The 25,080-nt window shown below is 46.2% G+C and overlaps 7 protein-coding genes across 7 annotated transcripts; 3 read left to right on the top strand and 4 right to left on the bottom strand.

Moving 5' to 3' along the window:
- Positions 1-34: 34 nt before the first annotated feature.
- On the bottom strand, positions 35-2,495 carry F5Y00DRAFT_82890 (uncharacterized protein). Its single transcript, XM_048014211.1, has 4 exons — positions 2,100-2,495; positions 949-2,037; positions 480-894; positions 35-386 (listed from the first exon to the last, which is right to left on the bottom strand). Exons 1-4 carry the CDS (start codon positions 2,281-2,283, stop codon positions 41-43), a joined length of 2,034 nt encoding a protein of 677 aa, XP_047864507.1. The 5' UTR covers positions 2,284-2,495; the 3' UTR covers positions 35-40.
- A 303-nt stretch (positions 2,496-2,798) lies between these two features.
- On the top strand, positions 2,799-5,264 carry F5Y00DRAFT_237789 (ARM repeat-containing protein). Its single transcript, XM_048007881.1, has 3 exons — positions 2,799-3,386; positions 3,616-4,125; positions 4,185-5,264. Exons 1-3 carry the CDS (start codon positions 3,153-3,155, stop codon positions 5,091-5,093), a joined length of 1,653 nt encoding a protein of 550 aa, XP_047864506.1. The 5' UTR covers positions 2,799-3,152; the 3' UTR covers positions 5,094-5,264.
- Positions 5,265-12,889: 7,625 nt separating this feature from the next.
- On the top strand, positions 12,890-14,495 carry F5Y00DRAFT_262363 (uncharacterized protein; the record flags this gene model as incomplete). The annotated part of the gene is made up of 2 exons (XM_048011370.1): positions 12,890-13,547; positions 13,663-14,495. 2 exons carry the CDS (start codon positions 12,890-12,892, stop codon positions 14,493-14,495), a joined length of 1,491 nt encoding a protein of 496 aa, XP_047864505.1.
- Positions 14,496-14,526: 31 nt separating this feature from the next.
- On the bottom strand, positions 14,527-15,223 carry F5Y00DRAFT_270073 (uncharacterized protein; the record flags this gene model as incomplete). Its single annotated transcript, XM_048012554.1, has 2 exons — positions 14,527-15,089; positions 15,155-15,223. 2 exons carry the CDS (start codon positions 15,221-15,223, stop codon positions 14,709-14,711), a joined length of 450 nt encoding a protein of 149 aa, XP_047864504.1. The 3' UTR covers positions 14,527-14,708.
- Positions 15,224-16,732: 1,509 nt separating this feature from the next.
- Positions 16,733-17,515, top strand: F5Y00DRAFT_262361 (uncharacterized protein; the record flags this gene model as incomplete). The annotated part of the gene is made up of 1 exon (XM_048011369.1): positions 16,733-17,515. The coding sequence occupies one exon, from the start codon at positions 16,733-16,735 to the stop codon at positions 17,513-17,515; it is 783 nt and encodes a 260-aa protein (XP_047864503.1).
- A 900-nt stretch (positions 17,516-18,415) lies between these two features.
- Positions 18,416-19,226, bottom strand: F5Y00DRAFT_82814 (uncharacterized protein). The gene is made up of 3 exons (XM_048014208.1): positions 18,900-19,226; positions 18,644-18,807; positions 18,416-18,579 (listed from the first exon to the last, which is right to left on the bottom strand). The coding sequence occupies exons 1-3, from the start codon at positions 19,137-19,139 to the stop codon at positions 18,510-18,512; spliced, it is 474 nt and encodes a 157-aa protein (XP_047864502.1). The 5' UTR covers positions 19,140-19,226; the 3' UTR covers positions 18,416-18,509.
- A 1,149-nt stretch (positions 19,227-20,375) lies between these two features.
- On the bottom strand, positions 20,376-24,098 carry F5Y00DRAFT_82856 (peptidase family M28 family). The gene is made up of 3 exons (XM_048014209.1): positions 23,193-24,098; positions 22,228-23,145; positions 20,376-22,177 (listed from the first exon to the last, which is right to left on the bottom strand). The coding sequence occupies exons 1-3, from the start codon at positions 23,696-23,698 to the stop codon at positions 20,653-20,655; spliced, it is 2,949 nt and encodes a 982-aa protein (XP_047864501.1). The 5' UTR covers positions 23,699-24,098; the 3' UTR covers positions 20,376-20,652.
- Between the last annotated feature and the right edge of the window lie 982 nt (positions 24,099-25,080).

Below are 25,080 nucleotides of genomic sequence, written 5' to 3'. Positions count from 1 at the left end.
TATCAATTTAATTATTATATTTTTAATTATTCATGCGGAATTACGAGCTGATTTTAGTTCCAAATAAGCCAAACACTCTTTCCCAGCGCTTCCCCTTGCCCGCATTTGCTTTTTGGGGATCGCTCTCGGGGATCTTAATGCCATATTGACGAATACAGCATGTAAACGGCTTGTTAGACACCATAGAATGTCCCTGGACGGTGTCTTGAGCCGGATAGCTGCTTGGTGGTCTGGGGGGCGTGCTATCCGGTGGCTGTTGAGCCGCAACTCGTCGCTGGTTTTTCTGCTGATTTTGTAACTCCTGCTGCTTGCACTCTTCTAGATTTCCCCAAAGCTTAAACAGCTGCTCTCGCAAAGTACTTAGATCGTCGGGGTTTGCTCGAAGGCTAGCTGTATGTTAGCTAGCTCGGGTATTGATCAATCAATGTGATTGGGGTTTGTCCTGAAGCTGGAAAGGGGGAACGGAGGGGATAACGTACTCTACTGCGTCGAGATTTACTAACATTTGTGCCTCGGTGTTATCAACCACAACCCAGAGGCTGTCGTTGTCGCCCCTTTTCTTGGGATTAGCCTCTTCGAGAAGCAATGAGAATCGCCACTCCCAGACTTTATCTCCCCTATATCGGTCTAAGGTGCCTTGTTCTTCGTCCGATTCTGAATCAGAAGCGCCGCTATAGTCCGAAAGCACGTCAAATTCTGTATTCTTGCGCCAAGTTGCAAAGTCTTCTAGCTTGCGAGGACGGAAGTCTAAAACTCGGACGTTGGCTCGGTACTTGGCGCAGGTAAATGGAAGTGTTAGCGTCGTTTCTTGGTCATTTACCGTGGTTGTCCAAGATACGGGTTCTAGCATGGAAGAGACGGGGAAAACTTGTTGGTCCATATTTTCGCATTTTACTATTGTCTCTGTTAGTAGAAGCGATTGCCATAGAAAATGCGCAATGACTATACTTAATTCGTTAAGACCAAGCCCTGCCTCTTGTTCTAGCTCTCGCTCCTCGATCTCCTTGAACTTTTGAGCCCGTTGCTCCATACGCCGCATCTTCGAGTTTTTTTCGTCTTGATTTTCTCCCTTTCGCTTGCCACCGTTCCCTTTACCGCTCTCGTTTGCAGCAAAACTCATCATCTGTTTTTTCTTGGCCTTTTCATATTCTTTTTTCCGCCTAATAGCATCCTTGAGCCGTTGATCGATATTATCCGGGTCATGGGTAGGAAGGACATTAACCTGAACGCCTGGTTTGAAGGCACCGCGATCTTCTCGCAAATATCCCTCAAGATTATTGGCATTACGCCCATACTTGATTTGAAGATTCCGTAGTTTTACCCAATCTCCAGCCTTAACTTCTTTACAGACGAGCTCCGCGTGGTAACCAAAGCAAGTTACTTGTAACGAACGCTTCCCATAAGGGCCAGGCCAGTTGTTTGGCGTTGCGTTCTTCGTAGTGTATCCATATGGATCGCCATCCCGACCGTCGGATATATCTGTAGAGTCCCACGAGAACTTACAGAAAGCGTCATTTTCGGTGTAATCGGAAACCCACAATGTAGCTTTGTCCATATTATCGAAGGGATCCTTGATCACATTGACGATAATATCACAGAATTGATTTTCCTGGACGTCACTTAAGACTTTGAATTTATCCTTGATATTCCGAGATTGGTCAACTTGAATTTTGAAATCGGCAACCTCTGGTATAGGGCTCTTGTCAGTGGAGTGGTATAGCCAGGAAACATATTCATGTTCCTTATCTGAGGGGCGGCGATCCTTGGGTCGGACAGGGTCTAATAGGGCCTGTTTTGCTGACTTTGGTGGCCTGGGAATCTTGCTTGCTGAGTACAAATGAATTATAGTCGACCTATGGGATAATAGCGATATTTCATTATAACGGGACTGGACCTTGGCGTAAATTATTAAGACAACATCGCCGGCATCCGGCTCGGGAATTTCAGACACATCAGGCCGAAATATATTCATAACTAAACCCTTTTCTGATTCGTCTTCAATAGACTTGTCATAAATTGTGATAACAGACTTCCAATCTTGCCCAAAAACATTAGCCAGGCTTACTCGAGAGAACATATACATAGAGTCGCAAACTTACCAGCTCCTCTAGTTTGTACTGCAGACCTACGATCCTTCACCAAACCAACAACATTGACAAATCTACCGCTCGGGACAACTTCATCAAGGATATCCCGAATATTATGATACCCAGAAGGAAGTTTCCTTTGTTCGTCTGCATTTCGAGAATGTCGGGCAGAGCTCGATGGCTGCCACGAAGTCATGTTGAAAGAGATTTGGCATAATGCAGAGTTATGACATTAGAAGTAGAAGGATGACGAAATGCCTTTGCTCCGTAGATTAGGCTACAATTAAGCCGATACATTGAGAAAGGGGTAAGTAAGTTGCATGCATGGATTGATTTTTAATGTTTAACGTTTAACGTCCATGAGTAAGAACGAAGCACGCGTCCGAAACGCGTCAAGACTCAAAGACCTTTTACATTGTAAGTGCATAAAATATGCACAAAACGGATAGTGAGTCAAGTGTCTTTGTATCTTCAAATTGCGGTGTCACATGATTGTCAGGTGGCTTTAGAAGGTACAAGCCAGTGCGCCAGTGCGTTGGTCTGTGCAATTCAATTTGGAAGTGGGGATGAGTGGGGTAGCCGCAGGACAGTTTGGAAGGCTTTGATTGGCTTTGAATAGGGTAGATGCCTCACGCCTGCGGCCTTAGTCTGCCAGTTGGAACCTTAAGGCATCCCGCTAACGGGTTTGAAAGAGCGACCAAGCCGCCAAATCCATTCTAATCCAAATTCTTCTGCTGTTTCCAGCATCATAATAATTTCCCCCACTACGATCAACTCAATTCAACTCTTCAACTTTAAACTTCCTCAACTCTTCCTCTCTCTCTCTCTCTCTATCTTCCTCAACTTCGCACTGAAGAATAGAGGTTCGTTTTATCCCATCTACAAATCATTCAATATTTCGCTCTCCCGGCGTAAAACTTTTTTTTTGTTCCTTTTTAATTCGTCATCTCTCCCTCAGGGCCAAGGGCGATCAAAATAAATCACCCCGCCTTGTCGTCCCGGTCTTTTCGCCACTACAGCAACTACAGCGCTTGAAGTGAATAGTATCTTACTATTGCAGCAACTATGGCCGACAGGTTCATTCCCGAGCATCGTCGCACTAACTACAAGGCGAAGGGCACTTTCAAGCCTGACGAATTGCGCCGACGACGCGAGGAGCAGGCTGTTGAGATTCGCAAGGCTAAGCGAGAAGAAAACTTAGCCAAGAGACGAGGTATTGGCACTGGCGATTCGCGCCCTGGTGCTTCTTTGGGTGCCGCTCCTGACAGTGATGATGAAAATGCCCCTACAGAGAGTCAGGTATGTTTACTGATCAAAAAATTTTCATGCTCGCTTTGTTTTTGTTTTTATTTTATGTTTTCCTTTTTTCCCTTCTGTCTTCAAATCTTTACTACGGCGGCGGGAGCTTTACAGTAATTACGCCCATACTATTGGCTACCAATAGTAGTTGAATACCCCCCCCGCCGCCTTCTCGCGGTATTTCTCTTTCTACGGGTCAAATCACAATGCTAACCTCTTGACTCAACAGCTCAATGAAGACCTTCCTCAGATGGTCCAAGGAGTATTCTCCGACCAGATCGACCTACAAATCCAGGCTACTACCAAGTTTAGAAAGCTTCTTTCCAAGGAGCGAAACCCTCCCATCGAAGAAGTCATTAAGACTGGGGTTGTTACTCGATTTGTCGAGTTCCTTCGATCACCCCATACCCTAGTTCAGTTCGAAGCTGCTTGGGCTTTAACCAACATCGCATCAGGAAGTGCTACCCAGACTCAGGTTGTCATCGAGGCCGGTGCAGTTCCCATCTTCGTCGATCTGCTATCAAGCCCCGAACCTGATGTTCGTGAGCAGGCTGTTTGGGCTCTCGGCAACATTGCTGGCGACAGCCCGGCATGCCGAGACTACGTCTTGAGCTGCGGCGCCCTCAAGCCCCTGCTTAACCTGCTAGGCGACAGCCGCAAGCTCAGCATGCTTCGAAATGCTACTTGGACCTTGAGCAACTTCTGCCGAGGCAAGACCCCCCAGCCTGATTGGACTACGGTAAGTCACAGTGTTCGCATCCTACACTGCCATGACATGGATGGTACTAACTCGTTCAGATTGCACCAGCGCTTCCGGTTCTTGCTAAGCTGGTCTATTCACTCGACGATGAAGTCTTGATTGATGCTTGCTGGGCCATTTCATACCTCTCGGACGGGTCCAATGACAAGATACAGGCCGTTATTGAGGCCGGTATACCGCGTAGGTTGGTGGAGTTGCTTATGCATGCTTCTACTTCTGTGCAGACTCCCGCGTTGCGATCAGTTGGTAATATTGTGACTGGCGACGACGTTCAGACCCAGGTCATAATTAACTGCGGTGCTTTGTCGTGTCTCCTATCGCTTCTTAGCTCCAACAAAGACGGAATCCGTAAGGAGGCGTGCTGGACCATTTCTAATATCACTGCGGGTAACTCGCAGCAAATCCAGGCTGTCATTGACGCCAATATTATTCCGCCCTTGATTCACCTGCTGTCAAACGGTGATCTGAAGACCCGCAAAGAGGCTTGTTGGGCTATCAGCAATGCTACTAGCGGCGGTCTACAGAAGCCGGAACAAATCAGATATCTAGTTGCGCAAGGTTGTATCAAGCCGCTATGTGACCTTCTCGCGTGCCCGGATAACAAGATTATCCAGGTCGCTCTAGATGGTCTGGAGAATATTCTCAAGGTTGGCGATCTCGACAAGCAAGCAGCTGGAGAAGGCCCAGACTCCATCAACCGCTACGCATTATTCATTGAGGAGTGTGGAGGTATGGAGAAGATTCACGACTGCCAGACAAACGCAAACGAGGAGATCTACATGAAGTCGTACAACATCATCGAGAAGTATTTCTCCGACGAGGATGAGAATGCCGATGACGGTATGGCTGCTCAGACCCAAGCAAATGGCACGTTCGGTTTCGGCACCAATGGCGCACAAGGCGGCGGCTTTAACTTCGCTAACGGTGGAGACTCGATGGATATGTAAGGTAGTGTATCCTTATATGGGAATTCGCGAGGCCCGATATCATGAATTCACTGGGCGATCTAGCACATAGTCACAGCACCGATATCATAACCCCCCAATTTCCCCCTGCTTTGCCCCGCATTTAGCCCATCCCCCACCCAAGTCCCATTGCGAATGGTGTTAATCGAGTTACGAGGAGGAGCATTGAGTCATGGTCAACCACGCGAGAGAGTACAGGCCGCTTGATAGCTTTAAAGCTCCTGCCTGAGAAGAGGTGGTTGGATGAGACAAATGTGTTATATGTTATACGAGGGTCCTTAATGGTAGCTTGAAAGCTCCTACCCTCCGAATGAGAAGGAATTCACGGTGTATCTCGTAATGATCACCAAAAAGCATTGTCCGACCAGTTGGTACTTCGCCGCTAACGCAGTACGGACCAGGGAAAGGTCGGTGCTTTTGATGCTATTGCTCCCAAGTGGTAGAGCAGTGATCCCAATCTTCCCAAGCAGCTAGTTGACTCAATGCGTCTGCCTTACCAAGTGGTAACGGACCGTCGCCAGATATAGTCGTTAGCGAGGAATCCAGTGAGCTTCAGCAATACAGCATGACTCGCCGGGCTCCAACATAACCCCCCCAAAATTGATAATTCCGCAAAATGCAGCCTAACTCGAAAGCATGCCGTGGCTTAAGACTTGCAAATTCAGTAGCTACCTCTTAATCATTGTCCATTGCTTAAGATGCCGAACGAATTATAGCTGCATACATGTAGTAGTATGTAGAAAGTCTGGGTGCCCGACAAAGAAGATTCCCCCGCCTACGTAAATTTTCTATACCCAATGACTCCTAGGTCCATTTTATTGGGCGTGTCCCTTGAATGCCTTGGAATGTTAGACCCATGTGGTTCGATGGATGCGGAGAGTGAGATATTTAGACCTAGTTAATACCTTTCTTAAGTACCTCTTGATTAAATGCCTCACGCATCATTTCTCGACAATCGCCCGGATGCCGAAAAAAAAAAGAAGCGTATATCTTGCAATTATTGGGCTTCTGACTTGGTGTCGACAGAGAATACGAGTTGGTCTATAACAATAAGAGGTTAAACGTACCTGGTATAACGGGTTTGTCTTGTCTTACTAAGCCCCTTGCTTCGTGGGTAACATTATAGCTGGTTGACATGTGGATAGTCTGCCGAAGATGTTCCGAGGTCTACTCTTTGATAATGAGTACTTGATACAATGGGTAAGGTAATATAAATTAGGTACACTTCTATTAGCTATATGCTTAATTACTTGTTCTCTAAGCTTAAAAGAAGGGGTGTCTCATAGGATTCGGCCCCATTGTCTTATAGTGTTGCCTGGGGATTCGTACTACAAGGCAAAGTCGAGTTGGTTTGTGTTATCAACTACATCGACACCAGGTGCATGGGAGATGATGATAAAGTATAAATATTTTGATAATTATTCGTACTACGATATATTGGGAGTAAATAGACTGTGAAGAAACGTAACATCAAGATAAGCGCACTCTTACGCAAAACGGTGTGGCGTTACAATGAGTCACTTCATAGCTGGCCAATGGTGTTCTTGGCTGTTCTTGCGTCAAGATAATATGACTGGACAGTGACTCGGGATGTAGTCTTTAACTTAGTTACTTTGTTCTACAACTTCACCCTATAGATGAGTGTTTGGGACTTGGTCTGCTATATATCCAGAATTGATTACTTGGTAATCAAACAACTCATATCAAAGTCCCTAGCTATCAGACCATGCTTTAACCCAGCGGTCTTGTCAGGCGTTATACCCTTGGCGGATGTCATACATAGAGTGAATGTCAAGATAGATAAATGGCGTCACGAGGTGGAACCAAACATCATGGCAACAATACCGTTGTTCTGCAAGGAACTCTAAGCTATCTAACGAGCCTACCTACGGCTGGTATACATACTGGATACACCCTTTGTTCTAGATGTCTCATCTATAATCTTGACAGACTGACCTAGTAACGCCTACCTTTCTACCATCTTACGAGGCCGCTACGCGCCCTTTATATAGTAGATCGAACCCTGTAACTACCTCTAACCCACTTATATCCTGATACTTTAAGAGACTTATGGAAAGTAATCAGCTGGTAATCAAACAACTCATCCCCAAATACCCAGCTATTCCGCCATACCTTTAACCCAGCAGTCCATCCCGCTATCTTCTAGTGTTTCCCACTCCTTATCATATCCAGGTCTTGTAACCCTCTCTGCCAATCAAAGAATATCTTGACAACACATCGTTGCTTGGGACTACCTTGGCCAGAACAATCATTTACTGTCAATCTTCTTCTTCTTCTTCGCATCCCCAGCAAGCTGAAGTGATGCGATGAAAAAAAAAAAGTAGTTTGTTCGGATCGCACAGTGACTTAAAAAAAGCGTCACATAGTTGTGGATCGAACTATCAAGTCTCACGGTGATACCATCCAGTATCCTGTAAAGTGGACTGATTATTTCCGTACCATACCTACCGAACTCTAGGAGTTCCTGTTGATTTTGATTTTTGGGGGTTTCAAACTTTTCTTGCTTTTCTTTTTTTTTCTTGTTTTTTCTTGTTTTTCCTTTTTGTTTCTTTCTGTAATTCTCTCTATAGTTAAGTCTTTCCGTAGTTCTTTTTTTTATTCTTGTTTTTCTGTATTTATTCTCTTCTCATTTTTGTTTTTTTTTTCTTCTTTTTCTGTTTCTCTTTTTTTTTTTAATATTGAAAAGGAAGTGTGTGGAGTAGAGCAATTTGGGTGCTGATGGGAGAAGATGGAACTGGAAAATGGGAAGGAAGAGAAGAGAGAAAGAATGTGGCCAGATGGCTGGATGGCGAGGCGGCTAGATAGTTAGTTTGGCTGAAAGGGAGGTAGTTGGTTGGCTGGATGGATAGTTAGGAAGAGAGTGGTATGGAATACTGGCAAACTGGGACTTGGAGAGGTTATTGGCTAGAGACTGGCTGGATGGTAAGATGATAAGGATTAAAAGAAGGGTTGGAAAATAGGCATGAGTGTCAAATAGAAATGGTAGTCGGTTGACTGGGAGATAGGCAGAGTGGCATGGCAATAGAAGAGGAAGAGAATAGCAAAAGAGAAAAAAAGGGTTAGTAAATGGATATGATAGAAGAGTAGGAGGAAAATGGAGTTGGATAGGTAGGCGTCGAAGGCGGTTTGGCTGGTTGGCTGGTAAGTTGGCTGGTAAGTTGGCTGGTAAGTTGGCTGGTGAGTTGGATGGTGAGTTGGTAGATAGGAAGGATGGCAGTATGGAAAGATGGAAAATGACTTGGAAACTGGATGGAGGTTGATAGACTGGAATGATGGTCAGGAGAGGAGAGAGGAGAGAGGAGAGAGGAGAGAGGAGAGAGGAGAGAGGAGAGAGGAGAGAGGAGAGAGGAGAGAGGAGAGAGGAGAGAGGAGATGGGAAAGGCCCGGCGAGTGGGCGGGATAGTGGAGCGGCGGAGTGCCAAGATAGCAAGTTGGAAAGATGGCGGGACAACGGAAGAAATAGAAAAAAGGAGAAAGAAAAAGAGGAAAGAAAAGGAGGAAAGATAAATTAGAAAGTTGGAAAGTAGGAAAGTAGAAAAGATGGCAGAATGGAAAGACAGAAAAGAAAGGTACATAAGAAAGTACAAAGGAGAAGGGGAAAAAAAAGGGGAAGGTCAAAACTCCATCGACCGACCAACCGCGGCATCATGAGCCTGGCCGAAGCCCCTCCGCAAGTGACCTCAAGCTTGACGAAGACCAGCTATGTCCCACGCTGGAGACTCACCACAGACCCGAATGTTCCTCACCAGAGAGGGACTCCCACATCAGATATTAGTCTTAAAAACAGGCCTACAAACCACGAACCGAGCGAGTTGTACAAACTACTCACGAAGAGCCTGGCTCGACGCTTTTGTCCTCGTCCAGGGCAGGTGGTGCTGTCCCCCCTGTCCTATCGCGCATCGCGTGCCTCGTGCCTTGTAGGCAGGGAAGTAGAAATTAATCAGCTGAGCCCCGCAGGCAGTGCTTGAAGGCAGGGAAGGAGAAGAAAAGTCCCGAGAAAGGATATCTCAAGAGAGCATAATCTAACCTGAACCCCGCAAGCTCCGGAGGATATCCTAGTGGTCTCACACTCAGCCGCACCGCGTGTCTGAGCTGGCTCTGGAACAAACATGGGAACACTTGAGCTTCTCTCCACCGAAGTGAACCACATCAGTGTCAGGATTCTAGATGTCTCATCTAGAACCCTGACAAGCGGGTTCAGGCGGCGGGTCCAGGGACCGGCGATCAGTACTGCTTGGCTCTTTGCGGTGGTTTAGGAAGATTTTGTCAGAGAAGAATGTTAAGACAAAAGAAATCCGGGTGTCCTGGACCTGATCGGGCTGTCGTGTTTGCCTAAACCCTTTACCCTTCTCTCCCACCCTCTTTCTAGGCATTTAGTAATATAATCCGTAGAGTCCTGGACCTGATTGGGCTGTCGTGCGTGCCTAAACCCTTTACCCTTCTCTCCCACCCTCTTTCTAGGCATTTAGTAATATAATCCGTGGAGTCGCCGTTGTCGTGTGAGCCTAATCCCATTTATAACCTTCTCTCCCACCCTCTTTCTAGGCAAATTTCATAATATAATTCATCGCGTTGTGCTGAAGTGGACCTGGAAACCTTGGCCGGAACGTTTGTCGAGAATCCTGAGCGTCGGAGGCTAGTCGAAATTTGTTGCCAAAATAGTCGCGCATATAATATTGAACTTTGGTGTTTGGATGCTGAAGTTTGTCGAAAGTATCGTATAAAATAAAGTTGAATTCGGGCCGTCCTCGGTCAGCCGGTCCAGATAGATGTCGTATTTCCCCACTAATCCCCCTGTCATTGTCGATGCCGTTGTCGAAGTTGTTCTTGAAACATGAGTAAGGTTGGGTTTGGGTAGAGATATGAGGCGGCAGATGCAAAAGTGGAAAATGGAAGTATTGTGTAGGTTAGGGGGTTGACGCGATGGGAGGGGGTAAATGAGATTGAGGGGTATGAGTCATGAGGGTAATGCAGGCAAGTTATGGATGCGAAATAGAAGGGCAAGTTGCAGCCTATGACGGTCCATGCAAGTGGTACATATTTAAATGAAGTGAAGAAATTTGTGCTAGGAATATTCGTGCAAGAAGTGTTGGGGGGAAAGTGTTGCAAGAAACCCTGCTTCGAAAGAATTAAGATAAATTTGACTTACCAATATCATTCGTCCATTTCCCCTAGGCCTGTTGAGTAAAGTTGAATGGTTAATATCTCTGTTACCTAATATGTAGTAGTGGGTAGTGGGTAGTGGGGAGGGGGAGAGTATGTTATGTTATGATGTTTGGCGACTTGGGTAGAGGGTAAGGTGTTGAAGGAAGGGAAATTGCATGGTGGTTGAGGCAGCAGGATGATAATGTTGGTTGGGTGGGGGAAGGGTTGCTAGGGAAGGGGAGGGTTTGTGGTAAGGGAATGTGGTGTGCAAAATATTATTAGTGACATACCTGTTGTAATGTTCCAGTGTTATTGCAGTTGTTGTGGTTGTTGTTGTTGTTGAAGTTGAAAAGTTGAAAGTGCAAAGATGACTGGGGGGAGGGGATGTTTATATATGAGTGGGAAGGGTGGGAAGGGTGAGGCTGATTGGAATCAAAGGTTGCAAGATCACAACTCAACTGGTGATTTCGAAATTGTGCACAGGTAAAATCGGGTTCGCACCTTCCTCGAGTTTGATCTGTAGAGTGATTCAATGTATGTGACTGTACTGAAGCAACCCCTCGATTTTAGCTGTCAATAAAAATACATGTCACTCCCGTACCAGTACAAGCAAACCTCACGAAATCATACCGAAATATCAATTATGGCAAGTACGGTTCCCTCTAAAGGAGGCGCCTATTAGGTATTTTCCATAATTTGTTTGTTGATGTAGCTAAATCTGAAGATAGTTACCCACCCGAGGTACTTGAGGTACGATTAATATTTGTTGTACGTACAATCAACGTACCTTCGAACCATGTGAAATCATCGATGCGCGAGCACCTTCTTACGAAATTTAATTTTTAAATCAGTAGCGTACCTATGTACCATAGCAAAATCAGTACAAAATCAGTAAATGTTTGCACACCATGGAGGTTAGATAGGCAGTACGTATCATGGAGATCAGAGATATTATACGTACCAAACCGAAAGTTTCTTAAGGTACGCTCGGTCAATACCAAGGTACTAAAATCTAAGTTGCTGTTATGATGTGTTTGAGGTTGTGAGTCAGATCTATATTACGTATCCTCAAAATCGCTTTAGATACACACCAAATTAATTACGCAATGCAATGGCTCAACTTAAAAGCACTAGATCAGTGTTATTTAGCGCCCTTTCCTCTTGACTCACAAATTCTCTGTGATTTAAGCGTTCGTAGTCCAACTGAATCAGGTACATCTATGATACAAAAGTCGGACAAGATCAGCACGTAAGCACCATACGTCGCCGAACCTCAAATCACCAAGATATTACAGAGTATCTAAACTGTGTATATTTATATTGATTATACTGTTACCAAGTAAGCTCTCCCTTTTTTATATGTGTTTCTACTATTAAATGTCCTATCCTAAGTAAAGAATGTTGCGTCGTAAGGCATTAAATGGAACACCATTAAATTTTTGAAAATTATAAAACGAGAAAATTATGTTAGGCCATAATGGTATATCCAAATGAAATCGATTTCGCTATTTCTAGATTATTTATCGGGCAGTCTTCTCTCTCTCGGTTGGCGTGACGTTGATTCAGGGGGTTGTTGATGACTCAGCAGGCTGACGACAGAATTTACCTTACCCTGTGGATCCGTCACCACTGGGCACGGACCACCAATCGTAAGGACCCACAGGTCCACGAGTAGGGAATGCATACAAATTGTAAATAGCTTCCTAGATAGATTCCTCTCCTTTACCTAATCAATCATACAATACTACGAGACTCATCGGATACATATCATCATTGTGATATCGTATCACGAGTCCTTGTATTGTGATACCAGGACGCACAACCCATGTACATGCAGGTATGTACCTATGTACTTTGCCCCTTTTTAATTGCAACTCTAATATGCAAGGTCAATGTTGTTATAACGTTAAGGGCCGACCCGTGCAAAAGCTTTTCTGATACGAATTTCAGTAAATATTCTAGCGCTATAGGTTAGGACCTTTTAAGTTATTCTGATTACTTTTAACTGCTGCAATCGGCGGTGGCAAGGGGTCTCACAGATAAAATATAAATCGTGTATATTTCCATGATCTGTGCACCAAGTAACAATAAGTGGTCGCGTGTACTAGATCTACTCATATAGCAAGTATTACTATACATCACAGCCTTATTATTCTTTTCAAGGAGCTTATTTGTTGAAAACCTCAGTTTGTTAGTTACAGCTTATTAATAGACTTCAAATCTTGTACGGTTGAGGTTAGGTAATTGCCATGATTTGTTCATTTTGATAACTCGGGAGGCGGTTTGGATATCATTCGCATACCCAGACAATCCCATTATAGGGATGGAACAATGTCTATCTAGTATCAAAAGGTTCTTTATCCCGGAACACCTCGTTAAGGATGCAAGCTAGGTGTTTGAACATAGTCATTGAACACTTTCTTTATTCTAACAGTCAGTGTCGAATATTAGAGCGCTGTAGTCCCAAAATCCGTATGATAGGTATTGTATATTAGGACGCAGATTACCGTACCCAAAGGCATTCCGTTTATGACTTCCGAGGTTCATTTTATCTTGTAGATTAGAATCTATACTTAAAACTTTCACCAAACGCAATCTCCCCTTTGAACATCATGACTGGTGGAAGGGATCCACAAGGACTCAGGAGGTCCCTGAGAATAAAGGAGTTGGAGCAGAGACAACGCCCTGCACCACCACCACCGACATGGATAGAATCAGTTAGAAGACGAATAGAGGCAGAAGAAGCAGAAGGCTTAGACCAACCACCACAAGTCAAACAGAGAATAAATGAGTTGCAGCAGACAAAACGCCCTGCACCACCACCACCGACATGGATAGAATCAGTGAGAAGACGAATAGAGGCAGAAGAAGCAGAAGGCCTAGACCAACCACCACAAGTCAAACAGAGAATAAAGGAGATGCAGCAGACAAAACGCCCTGCACCACCAGCACCAGCATGGGTAGAATCAGTGAGAAGACGAAGAGAGGCAGAAGAAGCAGAAGTCTTAGACCAACCACCACTTGTCAAACGGAGAACAGAACCGGTAGTGCCGACGCCACCGGTGGTACCGGCGCCACCAGTAGCGAACCCGCCCGTAGTGCCTTCGGAGACGCCGTCGGGGCAAAGCGGGGGGATGGTGATTCCTCCAGATGTATTAGAGGAGGTGGTGAAAGGAGTAAAAGGCTATGGACTTCCGGCGCCGATACATAGGGAGGAAGAAGAGGTCCAACAAGAGGTAGACGACAGCCAATTACCTCCGTTGGCTGACTGTAAGTAACTCATTCCCTGTTTTCCTCTCAGCTTGTCTGCATCTGCAAATTGACGATAGAGGAGCCTTTTAATACTTTGGATAAAGAAGTAATTGCTAACTACTACCTATTTTAGTTTTATATCGGTTTATCTGGGGATTTGCTGTCATAAGAAACTATGTCGAGAGGGGCCTTTGCGGCATGCAAGCATTAATTGATAGTCTACAATGCCAACGTATCCTCCCTGACGGGGTTTACCTTCCGAGCATGAATGATCTGTTGCAAATATATCGGCAAAATGTAAGTAGAGGTACATATGATGTTTCGTTTGAGGTCCACCCAGAAGATCGAAACATGCCGGGCCCGTTCCAAGCCGAGATATTATCACATATTATAAGCGAATGGAGCCGCATTTACAGTAGCCCACCATTTCTGCCACACGAGGAGACCGAAGAGAGTCGCCTTCAACGACGGGTTCCGCCCCTGATAGCTGGTTTCCACAGCGATGGCGAAATGCCGTTTACGATTGGGAACACTCAACCCGGAACTCGAATCGTCTGGATTCACAACTCTGGCGATCATTGGGAAGGTCTCATGCCAAGTCGTGATCAAGCGGCCATCAATCAGATGTTTAGAGACTATGGTCATGAATTATACCGAAGCGAAACTTGCCCACAGTGGTTTGTCGACATATGCCAACGGAGACAGAGACGGCAGCCGGTAGTAGGTCTATTCCCAGACTATGACCCATTTATGCCCGTACACGCAGAGGGACCCCCTGGATTATTCGGTAGGTCACCATCAGTATCACCACTATCACTAACAGGACCGACATCGGCACCAGCACCGCCGCGAACCCTGCAACGTACAGCAGCAGAGGCACTGGAGAGATTGGAAAGATTATTCCAGGCAAGACGGAGAAGGGACGATGATATGGCGTCAGGAAGACATCAGGACAGCTATTATTAAGTCATGAGGTCTTAGCAATAGGCAAAGACAGTTGATATGTATCCAATAGGTAGATTGCTCTAATTAGCGGCAGCGAATAAATTAATTACAACTCCCTTTTCTATTCCTCCCCCTAAATGCCACCACAAGTGCGACCCGTGCTCTACTCCTCCACAACGTGCCCTGTTTAAACCACCACTTCTAAGTAATCCAATCGCTACGGCTCCCATTGACTTATGCCTGGCAGTTACCAACGGTGTGCGTGACACTATAGCAAGTCGAGCAGTCGTATCCGTAGATGGACAAACCCTTGCAGTAGGAGTCATCCGGGCAAGACTGGCTGGGGCAGCTCTTCTCCTGGCGCGCGTCGAGGGGGGTTATCTTACGCGGCTTGGAGGTCTGCTCGACGGCCTTGGATTTGGCAAGCTTGGCCTCGGCGAGAACGTCCGCGCTGGGGTCCTTTGCGGCGGCGGACCGGTCGTCGAGCTTGGCGAAGTCCACCACGTTGAAGTTCTTGTCGAAGGTGCGCACGACGTTGTCAGAGCCCAGGTGAGCGAAGCCGGCGCCCGAGGCGTCGCGCTTCAGGTTGGGGAGCACGTCGTTGACGGAACGGATCTTTGGTTGGATGTTTGTTAGTCTTGGTGCCCTTATATCTTTTACTGTACAATTTTTGGTCATACCTGGTTGGCCGAAGGAACAGCGGCAACGAGGCCGGCAGACATGAAACTGAATGCAATGGAGAACTTCATTGTGATGGAAGGATTTGGGTTGGCGTTTGAACCGAGGGTATATATGAAGTCTTAAGGAGTTGATTGAGATTGCAACAGAGACGTTCTTGCTGATGACATCGAGACCAAAAAATCAGGACTCTTCGCCTTTGCTTTATAGCAACAACCCCTTAATTGATCGACAGTTCCTTTATCCATTTTACTCAACACCTACCAGCGCAATTTCACAGGCATCGCGATCAACAGAGCGTGTGCTCCTGGCCGAAGCGAACCACACAGTAGGAACGACGAGTGTGGCGCCGTGAACCCTTCGCAGGGCTGGATATATACGGCGGTGTGGCGTGGCGGTAAGCTGATGACAAGGTCCCGGCGCACCAGCTCATTGGCGAGAATAACGACCGGGCTCGTAATAGAAGACCCGATAGAAGCACGACCTCATACCGCGGATATCTCATCAAATTAAAATTTATATTTGGTTGAAATATGGTACCGCTACCTATTAACACTAAGATCATCGGTGTCGATAATATCTATTTACAGGGCTATGCTAGAGGAATATCGTGTCTTATAAGTCATCAATTATCATTGATACTAGAATACGACGACCAATAAGAGACTACAAGGGGGTCTAATTGCGTTAGAAACCATGTTGACTTAGTTAAAAACTAGATGATTAGAACGTAAAGTTGACCAATGTTATAGTTTTCGTGTATTGAAAAGGTTATTCCAATTGCCTAAAGACTTTGCGAGATTAGATCCTGCCAAGTATACCAAATACTGTAGTTAAACTGAAAGTTAACTAGAAGTTATATAATATGAATGGATGCTATAATTTCGCTAGAATTTACTCCCTTTTCCATAACCAGAGAACTATTCCTAGAGGCTTAATTGTAATATCGACGTATATTTTACTTTGAACTTGAAGGCCGTCAGATGGTAAACAAAACACAAGAAATCTTCAAAGAGAAGGTCACATAGTATGCAGGCAGTTGTGGTAATAAGAATCAAAAGATCTGGGTAATAAGTATCATCTAGAACTTATCAGAGATTTTCTATGCTAAAAAAAGGGTGCATAATTTGGACTTTAAGAAGCAACAAAAAAGAAGTTAAGATGTAAAATTAGATGCACAAACCAATCTGCAGGAAATCGAATGTGCGTCCTTAGAAGTCTTTGAAGCGCTGATTGTCTAATATACTTGCAGTTCTTATTTAGAGCCTTTGAATATGCTGCAGCTGAACCTGAGATTGTCTAGACACACAGAAAGCAACGTGAACATTCAGCAAACAGGAGCAGAATGGATCAACTAGTAGGTTTCAAGAAGCTCTCAAAGAAGGGACGCAAATAATGAAATAGCCAGAAGCAATCAGAACATACTACTTCTGTGCCATCGAGATATATATACATATGTGTTAACACTACCGACCCTATCTATCTACCACAGCTTACCAACTCGCAGCATATCGCCTCTTGAGTAACAACATTGCAAATACCATCTACTAGACCTAACACACTTACTCCGTTGAGCCACAATGTCGGACCCCAACAAACCAACCCCTCCCTCAACCTCAGGCTCATCCGCGGTGACAAAGGACTTCTTCGATTGCTTGTGGATGGTCCACGGCCGGGGAACTTCTTCAGAGCCTGCTACTCAATCCCCGGGCTCAGCAAACCCTCCCACTACGGGCAGCACGCCAGAGAGGCGCTCCAAAGACACATCTACCCCTCAAATGCAAACCCCACGCCCTCCACGAACATCCTCGGGCTTGTTTTGTCAGGGTAGCCCGGACCTAGGCAGTCCCACGCCAACAGCAACAACCCAGGCCGCGAAGCTACCCCAATCCCTATTCTCGAACTGCGGCGGCAGCGGCCAGCAGGGGAGCTTATTCTCAGGCAAGCCCGGCACGCCGCGGCGGTTATTCGACGGAAGCCAGAGGTCATCCCTATTCGATTCATCTGCAACACCAAACGCCGGAGAACAGCCATTCATAGGCTGGGGCGCAGGCCGCAACACGTCGCTCTTCTCGTCGGATATCCCGTCGACGCGTACATCTGCGGGGGAGAGCCCGACGCCGACGGAGTCCCGGCAGGGGTTCAACCACTCTACCTACGGCGCTAAGGTTATGGAGAACGATATCAAGATGGTGCGGGCGAGGGAGTGGCAGGCCTATATCCAGGGTTTGGGGCCACGTCCGCTGAGAGGACCTTATTATGGTGAGGATGAGGATGGGGAGGGGGAGGAGGAGAATAAGAAGGATGAAGAGAAGACGGTTGAGAAGGTGGATGAGAAGGTGGATGAAAATAAGGGAAAGTAGATCGGATGGGATAGGAGGATTGTAGCTTGGAAAGAGAGAGAGAGAGAGAGACTTGCTTGTTGCATATTGCTGAGTGATTAATGGTTGCGCATTGACGCTTTGGTTGGGTTTTGGGGATTGATAATTGTCTATTTGACAATAGCATAAGGACCCGGGAACGGACTGCTTGTTTAACTTCAGCTCTCAAGGATAGAGACGGGAAATGGTGGGAAGGGATAGACTAAGGTAGCATTTGCATTGACTGAATGTACATGTTCGTCACAGTATTGTGTTTGCTACAATTGAATTCTGAACAGTGAATAGCTGTGGCAACTCCATTTAAAATTCCGCATTCAGTAGAGTATTGATTCGATCTGTAAAAGAGGGAGTGAAATGGTTGATTGGTTTTAAGAACCCATATGATATACTCTCGATTGTTTTATCGCGTCTAGTATGAATAGGGGTCATAGCAAATATCCCTTCGTATCGAAAATTCCTAACTCATAAGCAATACGATAGAAGCTGAAAGCAAAATCTAAAAATAAATAAGTTTATAGCAAAGTAGCAAGCCAGTATATACAATTCCAAGACCACACATTTTTATTCGCCAAGATGTCAGGGTATAGTGGGTTAGGGTGGCTACAGGGGTCTGTACGAATATATAAGAGGCGCAAAGCGCCCTCAGAGGTTAGAAGGCCAGGCGTTACTAAGTTCAATACAATTACTACTTGGTCTACCTACCCTCGACATTCACTCTATGCATGATTCACCTCACTAGGGCATCTAATCCTGACACAAGATCACTCACCACAGTCTGCGCAAGTTAGTCGGTGCATTGTTTCAGTCTTCACCTTCAACGAGAACCAATTACGATAGCGTCAACTTTTACAGAAAAAAAAACCATAACTTCATAATTAATCCACCGTCGCCAGCTAACCCACATCTACCCTACCTGCATTAGGTCCCTTCGGCCCCTAAGGTAACAACACCTCTTCTGTCCCTAGAAACCGCCCTACTAGGCGCAGATATGGTTCCAACCACCAACCAGAGTCTCCTCGTTAGCGACGAATCCTTCGGGTTGCAGTCTATACGTGATAATGTTAGCTTGTATGTACTAGAGATAGATAGATAGGCGGACATAAAACTTACAACTCGTCGAAACAAGTACAATACGAGCCGATATTGCTCCCCTCGCCAGCGTAATTGACGAAGAAACTACCGGAGCCGGCAACCCCGGCATTATTACAGAAGTACTGGCACTTGAACTGAGCATAAGCGAAGCCGGACTCAACCGGCTCGGGAACACCGAAGGTCTAATCCACATATTATCGTCAGCCATATTCTCCTACATCATCCCTCCCCCTTTCCTTCATGCCACAGTTACATATAAGATTGGTGTACTCACGTAAGTGCCGATAACATGGCTCTTGGACCACGCTTCCTCGGGCTGGTATCCATTCTGGAATGCCGACGTCGGCACGGCTGGGGCGTAGTTGATGGTGTATCCGGCCGTCACGACGGGAGCGCCCGTTGTGCAGGGAGCCGCTGCGGGAGTAGGAGCAGGGGCTTGAGTAGCAGGGAACGCGAGTCCTGCCGTGGCGACTGCCACGATCGACAGTACAGTTCGCAAACTGAAGCTTCCCATCTTGACTAATTTTGTTGCGCTGAGGTATGAGTTATGGGAGGTTGTTGTATTAGGTATTGCAAGCTTAGGAATTTCCTAGGGAAATAGAAGTCTCTGGGTCGTATTTATGCAGATCTGGTTCGGCACTAGGAGAGTGAATAGGTAGAACGAAGGCGCAGGAGTCGGTGATAGATATTAAGGCAAGTGAATTTGTATGCTTCTATAATTGGGACTTATGGTATGACAGAGATGGTAGTCTGATGTCAAAGTCCCTGGAAACAGGGGTAAGAGAAGATCGGCACTGTGAGGTAGTGCCTGCCTGTTACTTGGAAGCGAAGATGAAAAAAAAAAAAAAAAAAAAAAAAAAGAAAAAAAAAAAAGAGGACATTTTCGGCCCTGGGCAAGAGCAATCCAATGCAAGGCACACAAACGGGTACTAGCTAATAAGGAAAGTTGCAGACATCTTCCCCTGCTCCTACTCACATAAACTCCGTGACACCTTCTCGATTCATTTATCTCGATTGATTTAATTTGTCCTGGGGAAAGGCTTGGGGAAGGCTGCATGACAAAACGTCCTAAAATCTGTCGATCGTTCTTCATCGAGGAAGTCAGGCCATTGCACTACGGCCACTACGGTAACAACCCCCTCGAGAACCAACTAGAATGACGAATGCAACAAAATATTTACATCTTCCGAACGGCATTTTCTTGTGTCTCGAATCCATAAACCTGTTAACTGCAAGTATCGCGTCAACTACACATCAACGTCCCTTCATAAATAGGCAAAATGCAACCTAGGGTAATATAGGATAATGATTATCGAGCTAGATCCCCGCGTCTGATTGGAACGTGGGGAAATACTCCGGTACATTCTGGGCATCTGGGTTGGTGGCTTTGTACGGAAATGTTACGCCGCAAACATGATCGACAACCCACCAACTCGTTATTGGGTCGTGACGACTGTGACGTTGGGAAACGCATAGGAGAGCATTTGAATCGGAAGCTACCAAAAAGGGGCGGTCCAGATTAGACTAATAAGAACCATTGTCCTGTCGATCATTCCAGAAGCTGAGGAATAGAGTTGTAGGTAGTATAAGGCAGCTTAACCGAACCAACTACCCTTAAGACATCGAGGATCGAGAACAGAGATGGATGTGATTTATTACCGTATTACTCACTGAGCATAATTGCATCGGGGAGATAAGGGGCGACTTGTGAGACAATGGCTTCATCGAGACCCTTGGTATCGTGGAAAACAAGGTAGGTTATGTGACATTACCTAGCTGCAACCTTATCAATATAGAAGTAAACGCCAGCCATGCAAGGTTTTCATACACCATTAATAAATACCGGCTTGTCGTACCTTATCGACTTCGTGGTCTGTAACATTAAAACATTCGCCATTGCTGAGGGGTGTTACGTAAAGGAAACCGGTGTAAGTTGCCAGATCGATCGTCCTTATGTTATCGGTGGCGAGACCCATTTACAAGCAAGCACATAGAACTGCCAGTGCCGTGTAATTATACATCCCTATTCATACCTTGAACGCTTTCCTCCCTTCGCATAAACCTGATGTTAACTTGGTGAGAGCCACCCATGTAGGTGAATACTTGAGTCCCTCGTCATAGGCAGGAATCGTACCGGGGGTGTTCACATCGTCCCAACTGCAGATAACGCTACCATTGATCCCAGTGCTTGCAGCCGAACCAGCTTCCCATTGAACATCAACCTTCCATGGTGTAGTCCAATCCCGGCGATAGAGTTTGATCTTAGTGAGACCCGATTCCGGTATACCACCAAAACGCTCGTGAGGTTGATTGCCATTGACTGTAAATGAGGAAATAGGCTTGTCGAACGCAATCGCACACGACCTACTGTCTCTTCCATCAACCTCAAATATGGCCTTGGTCTCACCCTTTACACGCGTGACATTGAAATGCAACCAGCTGCTAAAGTCCTTCTGTGGCAGGATTCCGTCGGGCAATGCCTTAACCACGTTAGGCGGGACTTCCGAGCCGTCGTAGGAGCAGGTAGTTAAGCCACTACGAAGACTCCCTTGTGAAGTACACTCAACTTCTTTGCCAGCGGCGGACGGTAATTCGGCAATCGTCCTCTGGACGTATTCTTGTAGGCCAGCATAATGGACCTTGCTCGTCCCAGTATCAAGGTCCACAGTTTGCTGGAAATAAATTTTGTATCTATTGTTTTCGGAGAAAGGGGGGGCAGCTAAGTTGTAAACTAGTGTGCCAATGAATACCCCGAGGAGTACCATCGGTACGTGGTGAGTAACCCGGTGCATGAACGGAGTAATGGGTAATAATAGAAAAATGCTGAAGAATGCTATCATAAGGTATGGGACTAGGAGACTCGATCCATCAGCACCTGTCTGGGAAACAGAGGCCACCAGTGTCAGGCCAAGTTGGCCGATGAGAATAATCAAGAACGGCCCTAGAATGAGAAATTGAAGGACCCAAAGCCAACTTGGGAGATTTGCCGACCATTCTTGTTCATATTCGTACGGTTGGTATTTGTCACTCTTGCTTGCTCTCGCTTTATCTATGATAGCCGATATTGAACGACGGTATGTAGTAGCAAATGTCGTCCGACGAGCGCCCGCGGGGGCACCACCAACAAGAGGAGTTGTCTCTGTTGCCGGGGAGTGAGGTCCGATATCCTCATCTTCGTTTTCATTAGAATTGAGCTCATCTCGACTTGGAGAGATTAAAGCGTCGGCGTGTGGAACATTAATAAGATGGTCTCTGATTTCGTGCTCGTCGTGTACTCGCTGCGCAAAGGACTCTTTCGTGGGTAGGGCAAACAGTTCGCATAGCACAATAAAAAAGGAAAGAAATACAGCAGAATGGAAGAAGACGAACACGTATCCAGCTGCGATCCTAAAGCGATCTTCAAAAACGGTATTCGCGACTGAAATACCCCATGCAATGATGAATAGCCAGAAGATGGAATATCCCCGGTGAAGGGCGCTAGGTCGAGCGAAATTTGCCCCTGCCATAATGGTCCAAAAGGCGAAATAGAAAAGCGATATCATCATGGCCCAACTGTAATTCATGTCAGCATCCTCCTAAAATAATAATTGTTCGAAACCTACACAGTATATTCGCTGCTGTATATAATCAGCGGGTTGATCTTTGCGATTAAGTATGCGGAACCGACAACCAACGCCCCAGCAACGACCAAAGCAAAAGGAAACCTAAATAGACCTTTTCGGCCACCTAGTAGAACCGGATCAAGGTCGGATCCTTCATAAGCAGATCGCCTTGCCGAGAAAAAATAGTACTTGTCGTTACGCACTAAGATGTACGTTAAACCAAGGAGTATTAGGGGTGTGGCTATCAGCAAGGTCAGAGACCACGCAAAGAAAGTCCGCAATTCAAAAACAGCAAACGTCTGCCCGAAAATATCGAACCAGACGCCATCGTTTCCTCTGCCATTCCATGCTTTCTTTCGATCGCCATCAGGGCGATCTCCGATGAATGTGTCACCAGTGTCTCCAGAGAGGCTTTGCATTGTGTGCAAAGAATTGCTGAGCATGTGCCAGAGACTGGCCCTCGATGCGTGCTTGGCGTCGTCTTGGTTGGTATGATACCTGGCACGAGGTCGGTAAAAGGCCATATCTAATCCTCTTAACCCAAAAACCCCATCAAAGACTATGTAGTCGGTGTTGCTTCTTATAGCTCCAAGGTCGAACGCATCAGATGAGATTACAGTCCCGAATGGGTTCTTGGTGCCCTTATATGCATTGGTTATTTCAGCGTCGGTTGTGCGGAACAGAATAGCCCGGCCACCAGCACCGGCGCCCTCGAGATTCAAGAATGTGTGGCAGAAGGGCAGAAGAGGACTGTTGATAAAGGCTTGAGCGCCCCATAGTCCATCCTCCTCGTTATTGTTGAATAGGGCAACGATGCCTCTCTGGGGTCGGTTTTCCGGTCGTGAAAAGTAGTCGACCAGTGCTATTAAAGTAACGCAGCCCATTCCGTCATCCGTAGCACCATATCCAGAGGCAACGCTATTCTAATGTTAGCTTAATACCACACAGCATCTGGCAAGACGTACGAGTCGTAGTGGGCATTCATTAAGACGCCTCCCCTTCCTATAACTTTGTCCGACGTTACGGTATCATCTTCCCACCACAGACCTTGCGGATCATCCTTGCCTCGAATGTATACTATAACATTTGTACCCTCGAAGTAGGTGCCGGTGGAACTTGAGGCTCCAAATACGATATTGGCCGTAGTGATATTTGAAATGTTGTCTGCGAATACGACCATGCTCGAATCATTCACCCCATTGCGTTTTTTGATATCATCTAATTCTAGTAAGAGCCAATCGTGAATCTCATCATTCTTCCGGCTGTTGAATGGGTGGTAGTCGCGAGACAAGACGGTTAAGTCAAACCAAGATTTGGTGAGGTTGAGACCTGAGTAGAGGGTCGGATTGCTTGGGGGGGCCGGGACGGTTTCGTGGACGATGAGTAACGGAATGAGCAGAGCGACGTAAGCGATCGTAGTCCAGAATGTTACAGCGAATGGTTTGAAGGCGAAAGGGTTCGATACGGCCATGATTGGCTGAGTTGGCAGATTCTGCCGATTAACCTACAGGACGAAATATTGCTAAAACTATAAGGCTGCAGGAAAAAGGACAATCAAGGACCAGTGAAGAGAGAGTCGGACGGGCTCTAGGTGGGGATGATAAACATCCCAAGAGATGCAGACACGAGAGTAATAGGGCACATATACTGAGGCACAGTACAGAGGATGACGGATGTATTAACTAGGCTGATGTACGCCAAGATATATTGATGTTTATGTTTGGAGGTTGTCGGACTGTTTATCGAGTTCTCGTTAACGTTTTATAAATTAGGTACTCCATTCTTAAATCGCAATTGCCTTAAACGTCGTTGACTTAAATGCATCGTCTGGAAATAGAAGTCTGTTGTGGAGTTGGGGAGAAGGTTGGTAGGTAGAAGTTGCAGGTTACGACATTAGAACAATTGTGAGAGCAATTAGAGCGGGGAGTGGCCTAAGCTCCCAGGATACAAACAAGAAAATTGGGTACTGCCTAGGTACATATGCTCATGTACATCTATGGGGTACACAAGGTATCAGCTTTGTCTATCGAATCTCGCGTCCCTCGATAGACAGCGCGAATACATAGGAGGCATGAATAAAAAATACTACGGATCCGTAATGTTAGTAGCATAAATCTTCACTTTAATCAAGGTACACATGGCAAATATAAAGAAAAAAAATCCTCATTGCTGCCTACGGTTTAGTCCTATAATACATGTGCGCAACCACCCTACTCGCGATAACTAGAATCGTAAGTTTATATTCCTCGAATCTGCATGAGACGTGGAAAGGCACTGGTCTGAAGTGATGCATACGAAACGGTTAGTACGAAAATCTGAAAACAACGCGCGACAGCAAAATCGTTAGCAGTGCACGACCACTTGAACTAGATACAGTGTATCAAGGTCAAGCAAGTTAGTATCGGTATGACAGGTTGTTCTGTATGCTTCCCACGCTCAGGCACCAGGAGGAGGTGGCGGCGGTTGATCGCCGGGAGGCGGCGGAGGAGCCTCACCACTAGGAGGCGGAGGGGGAGGTACCGCTCCGTTGGAATATTGCTGGATTAGAGCATTGATGTTTCCTGGTGGTAGTCCAGGCGGAGCACCGAGAGATCCTCCCGGAGGAGCAAGACCAGGGGGAGGTCCCATACCAGGAGCTGCACCGTATCCTGAATAGCCGGGATAGCTAGGGTACTGAGGCTGCGCACTTGATGCTTGATGCCAAGGCGCGGCTGCCCCAGGAGCTGGACCACTGTTATAGTTTTGACCTTGGCCACCGTAGTAATCACCCCCATGGTTGTCATCGCCACGACGGCGGTCGCGCCAGGGAGCAGAGCCACCGCCTCCACTTTCGTTGTTCTGGTCGTTGTTGCG

Source organism: Daldinia vernicosa (assembly GCF_022497035.1).
Source record: "Daldinia vernicosa strain CBS 139.73 unplaced genomic scaffold F5Y00scaffold_25, whole genome shotgun sequence".
NCBI classification, from domain to species: Eukaryota; Fungi; Ascomycota; class Sordariomycetes; order Xylariales; family Hypoxylaceae; genus Daldinia; species Daldinia vernicosa.
Note: the sequence above shows the minus strand (reverse complement) of the source record. Positions and strands in the feature narration are given on the sequence as shown.

What these genes read in the sequence shown, in the direction of transcription:
- F5Y00DRAFT_82890 (XM_048014211.1), bottom strand. Translation starts at nt 2,283, where the DNA reads ATGACTTCGTGGCAGCCATCGAGCTCTGCCCGACATTCTCGAAATGCA. An exon ending in AGTACAAACTAGAGGAGCTG is followed by an intron (nt 2,038 to 2,099) that starts GTAAGTTTGCGA and finishes TTTTTGGGCAAG; the next exon opens with ATTGGAAGTCTGTTATCACA. An exon ending in GTAAATCTCGACGCAGTAGA is followed by an intron (nt 387 to 479) that starts GTACGTTATCCC and finishes ACATACAGCTAG; the next exon opens with CCTTCGAGCAAACCCCGACG.
- F5Y00DRAFT_237789 (XM_048007881.1), top strand. Translation starts at nt 3,153, where the DNA reads ATGGCCGACAGGTTCATTCCCGAGCATCGTCGCACTAACTACAAGGCG. An exon ending in ATGCCCCTACAGAGAGTCAG is followed by an intron (nt 3,387 to 3,615) that starts GTATGTTTACTG and finishes TTGACTCAACAG; the next exon opens with CTCAATGAAGACCTTCCTCA. An exon ending in CCCAGCCTGATTGGACTACG is followed by an intron (nt 4,126 to 4,184) that starts GTAAGTCACAGT and finishes TAACTCGTTCAG; the next exon opens with ATTGCACCAGCGCTTCCGGT.
- F5Y00DRAFT_82814 (XM_048014208.1), bottom strand. Translation starts at nt 19,139, where the DNA reads ATGGGAAGCTTCAGTTTGCGAACTGTACTGTCGATCGTGGCAGTCGCC. An exon ending in GCCATGTTATCGGCACTTAC is followed by an intron (nt 18,808 to 18,899) that starts GTGAGTACACCA and finishes TATGTGGATTAG; the next exon opens with ACCTTCGGTGTTCCCGAGCC. An exon ending in TGTACTTGTTTCGACGAGTT is followed by an intron (nt 18,580 to 18,643) that starts GTAAGTTTTATG and finishes TATCACGTATAG; the next exon opens with ACTGCAACCCGAAGGATTCG.
- F5Y00DRAFT_82856 (XM_048014209.1), bottom strand. Translation starts at nt 23,698, where the DNA reads ATGGCCGTATCGAACCCTTTCGCCTTCAAACCATTCGCTGTAACATTC. An exon ending in ATGAATGCCCACTACGACTC is followed by an intron (nt 23,146 to 23,192) that starts GTACGTCTTGCC and finishes ACATTAGAATAG; the next exon opens with CGTTGCCTCTGGATATGGTG. An exon ending in TACAGCAGCGAATATACTGT is followed by an intron (nt 22,178 to 22,227) that starts GTAGGTTTCGAA and finishes CATGAATTACAG; the next exon opens with TTGGGCCATGATGATATCGC.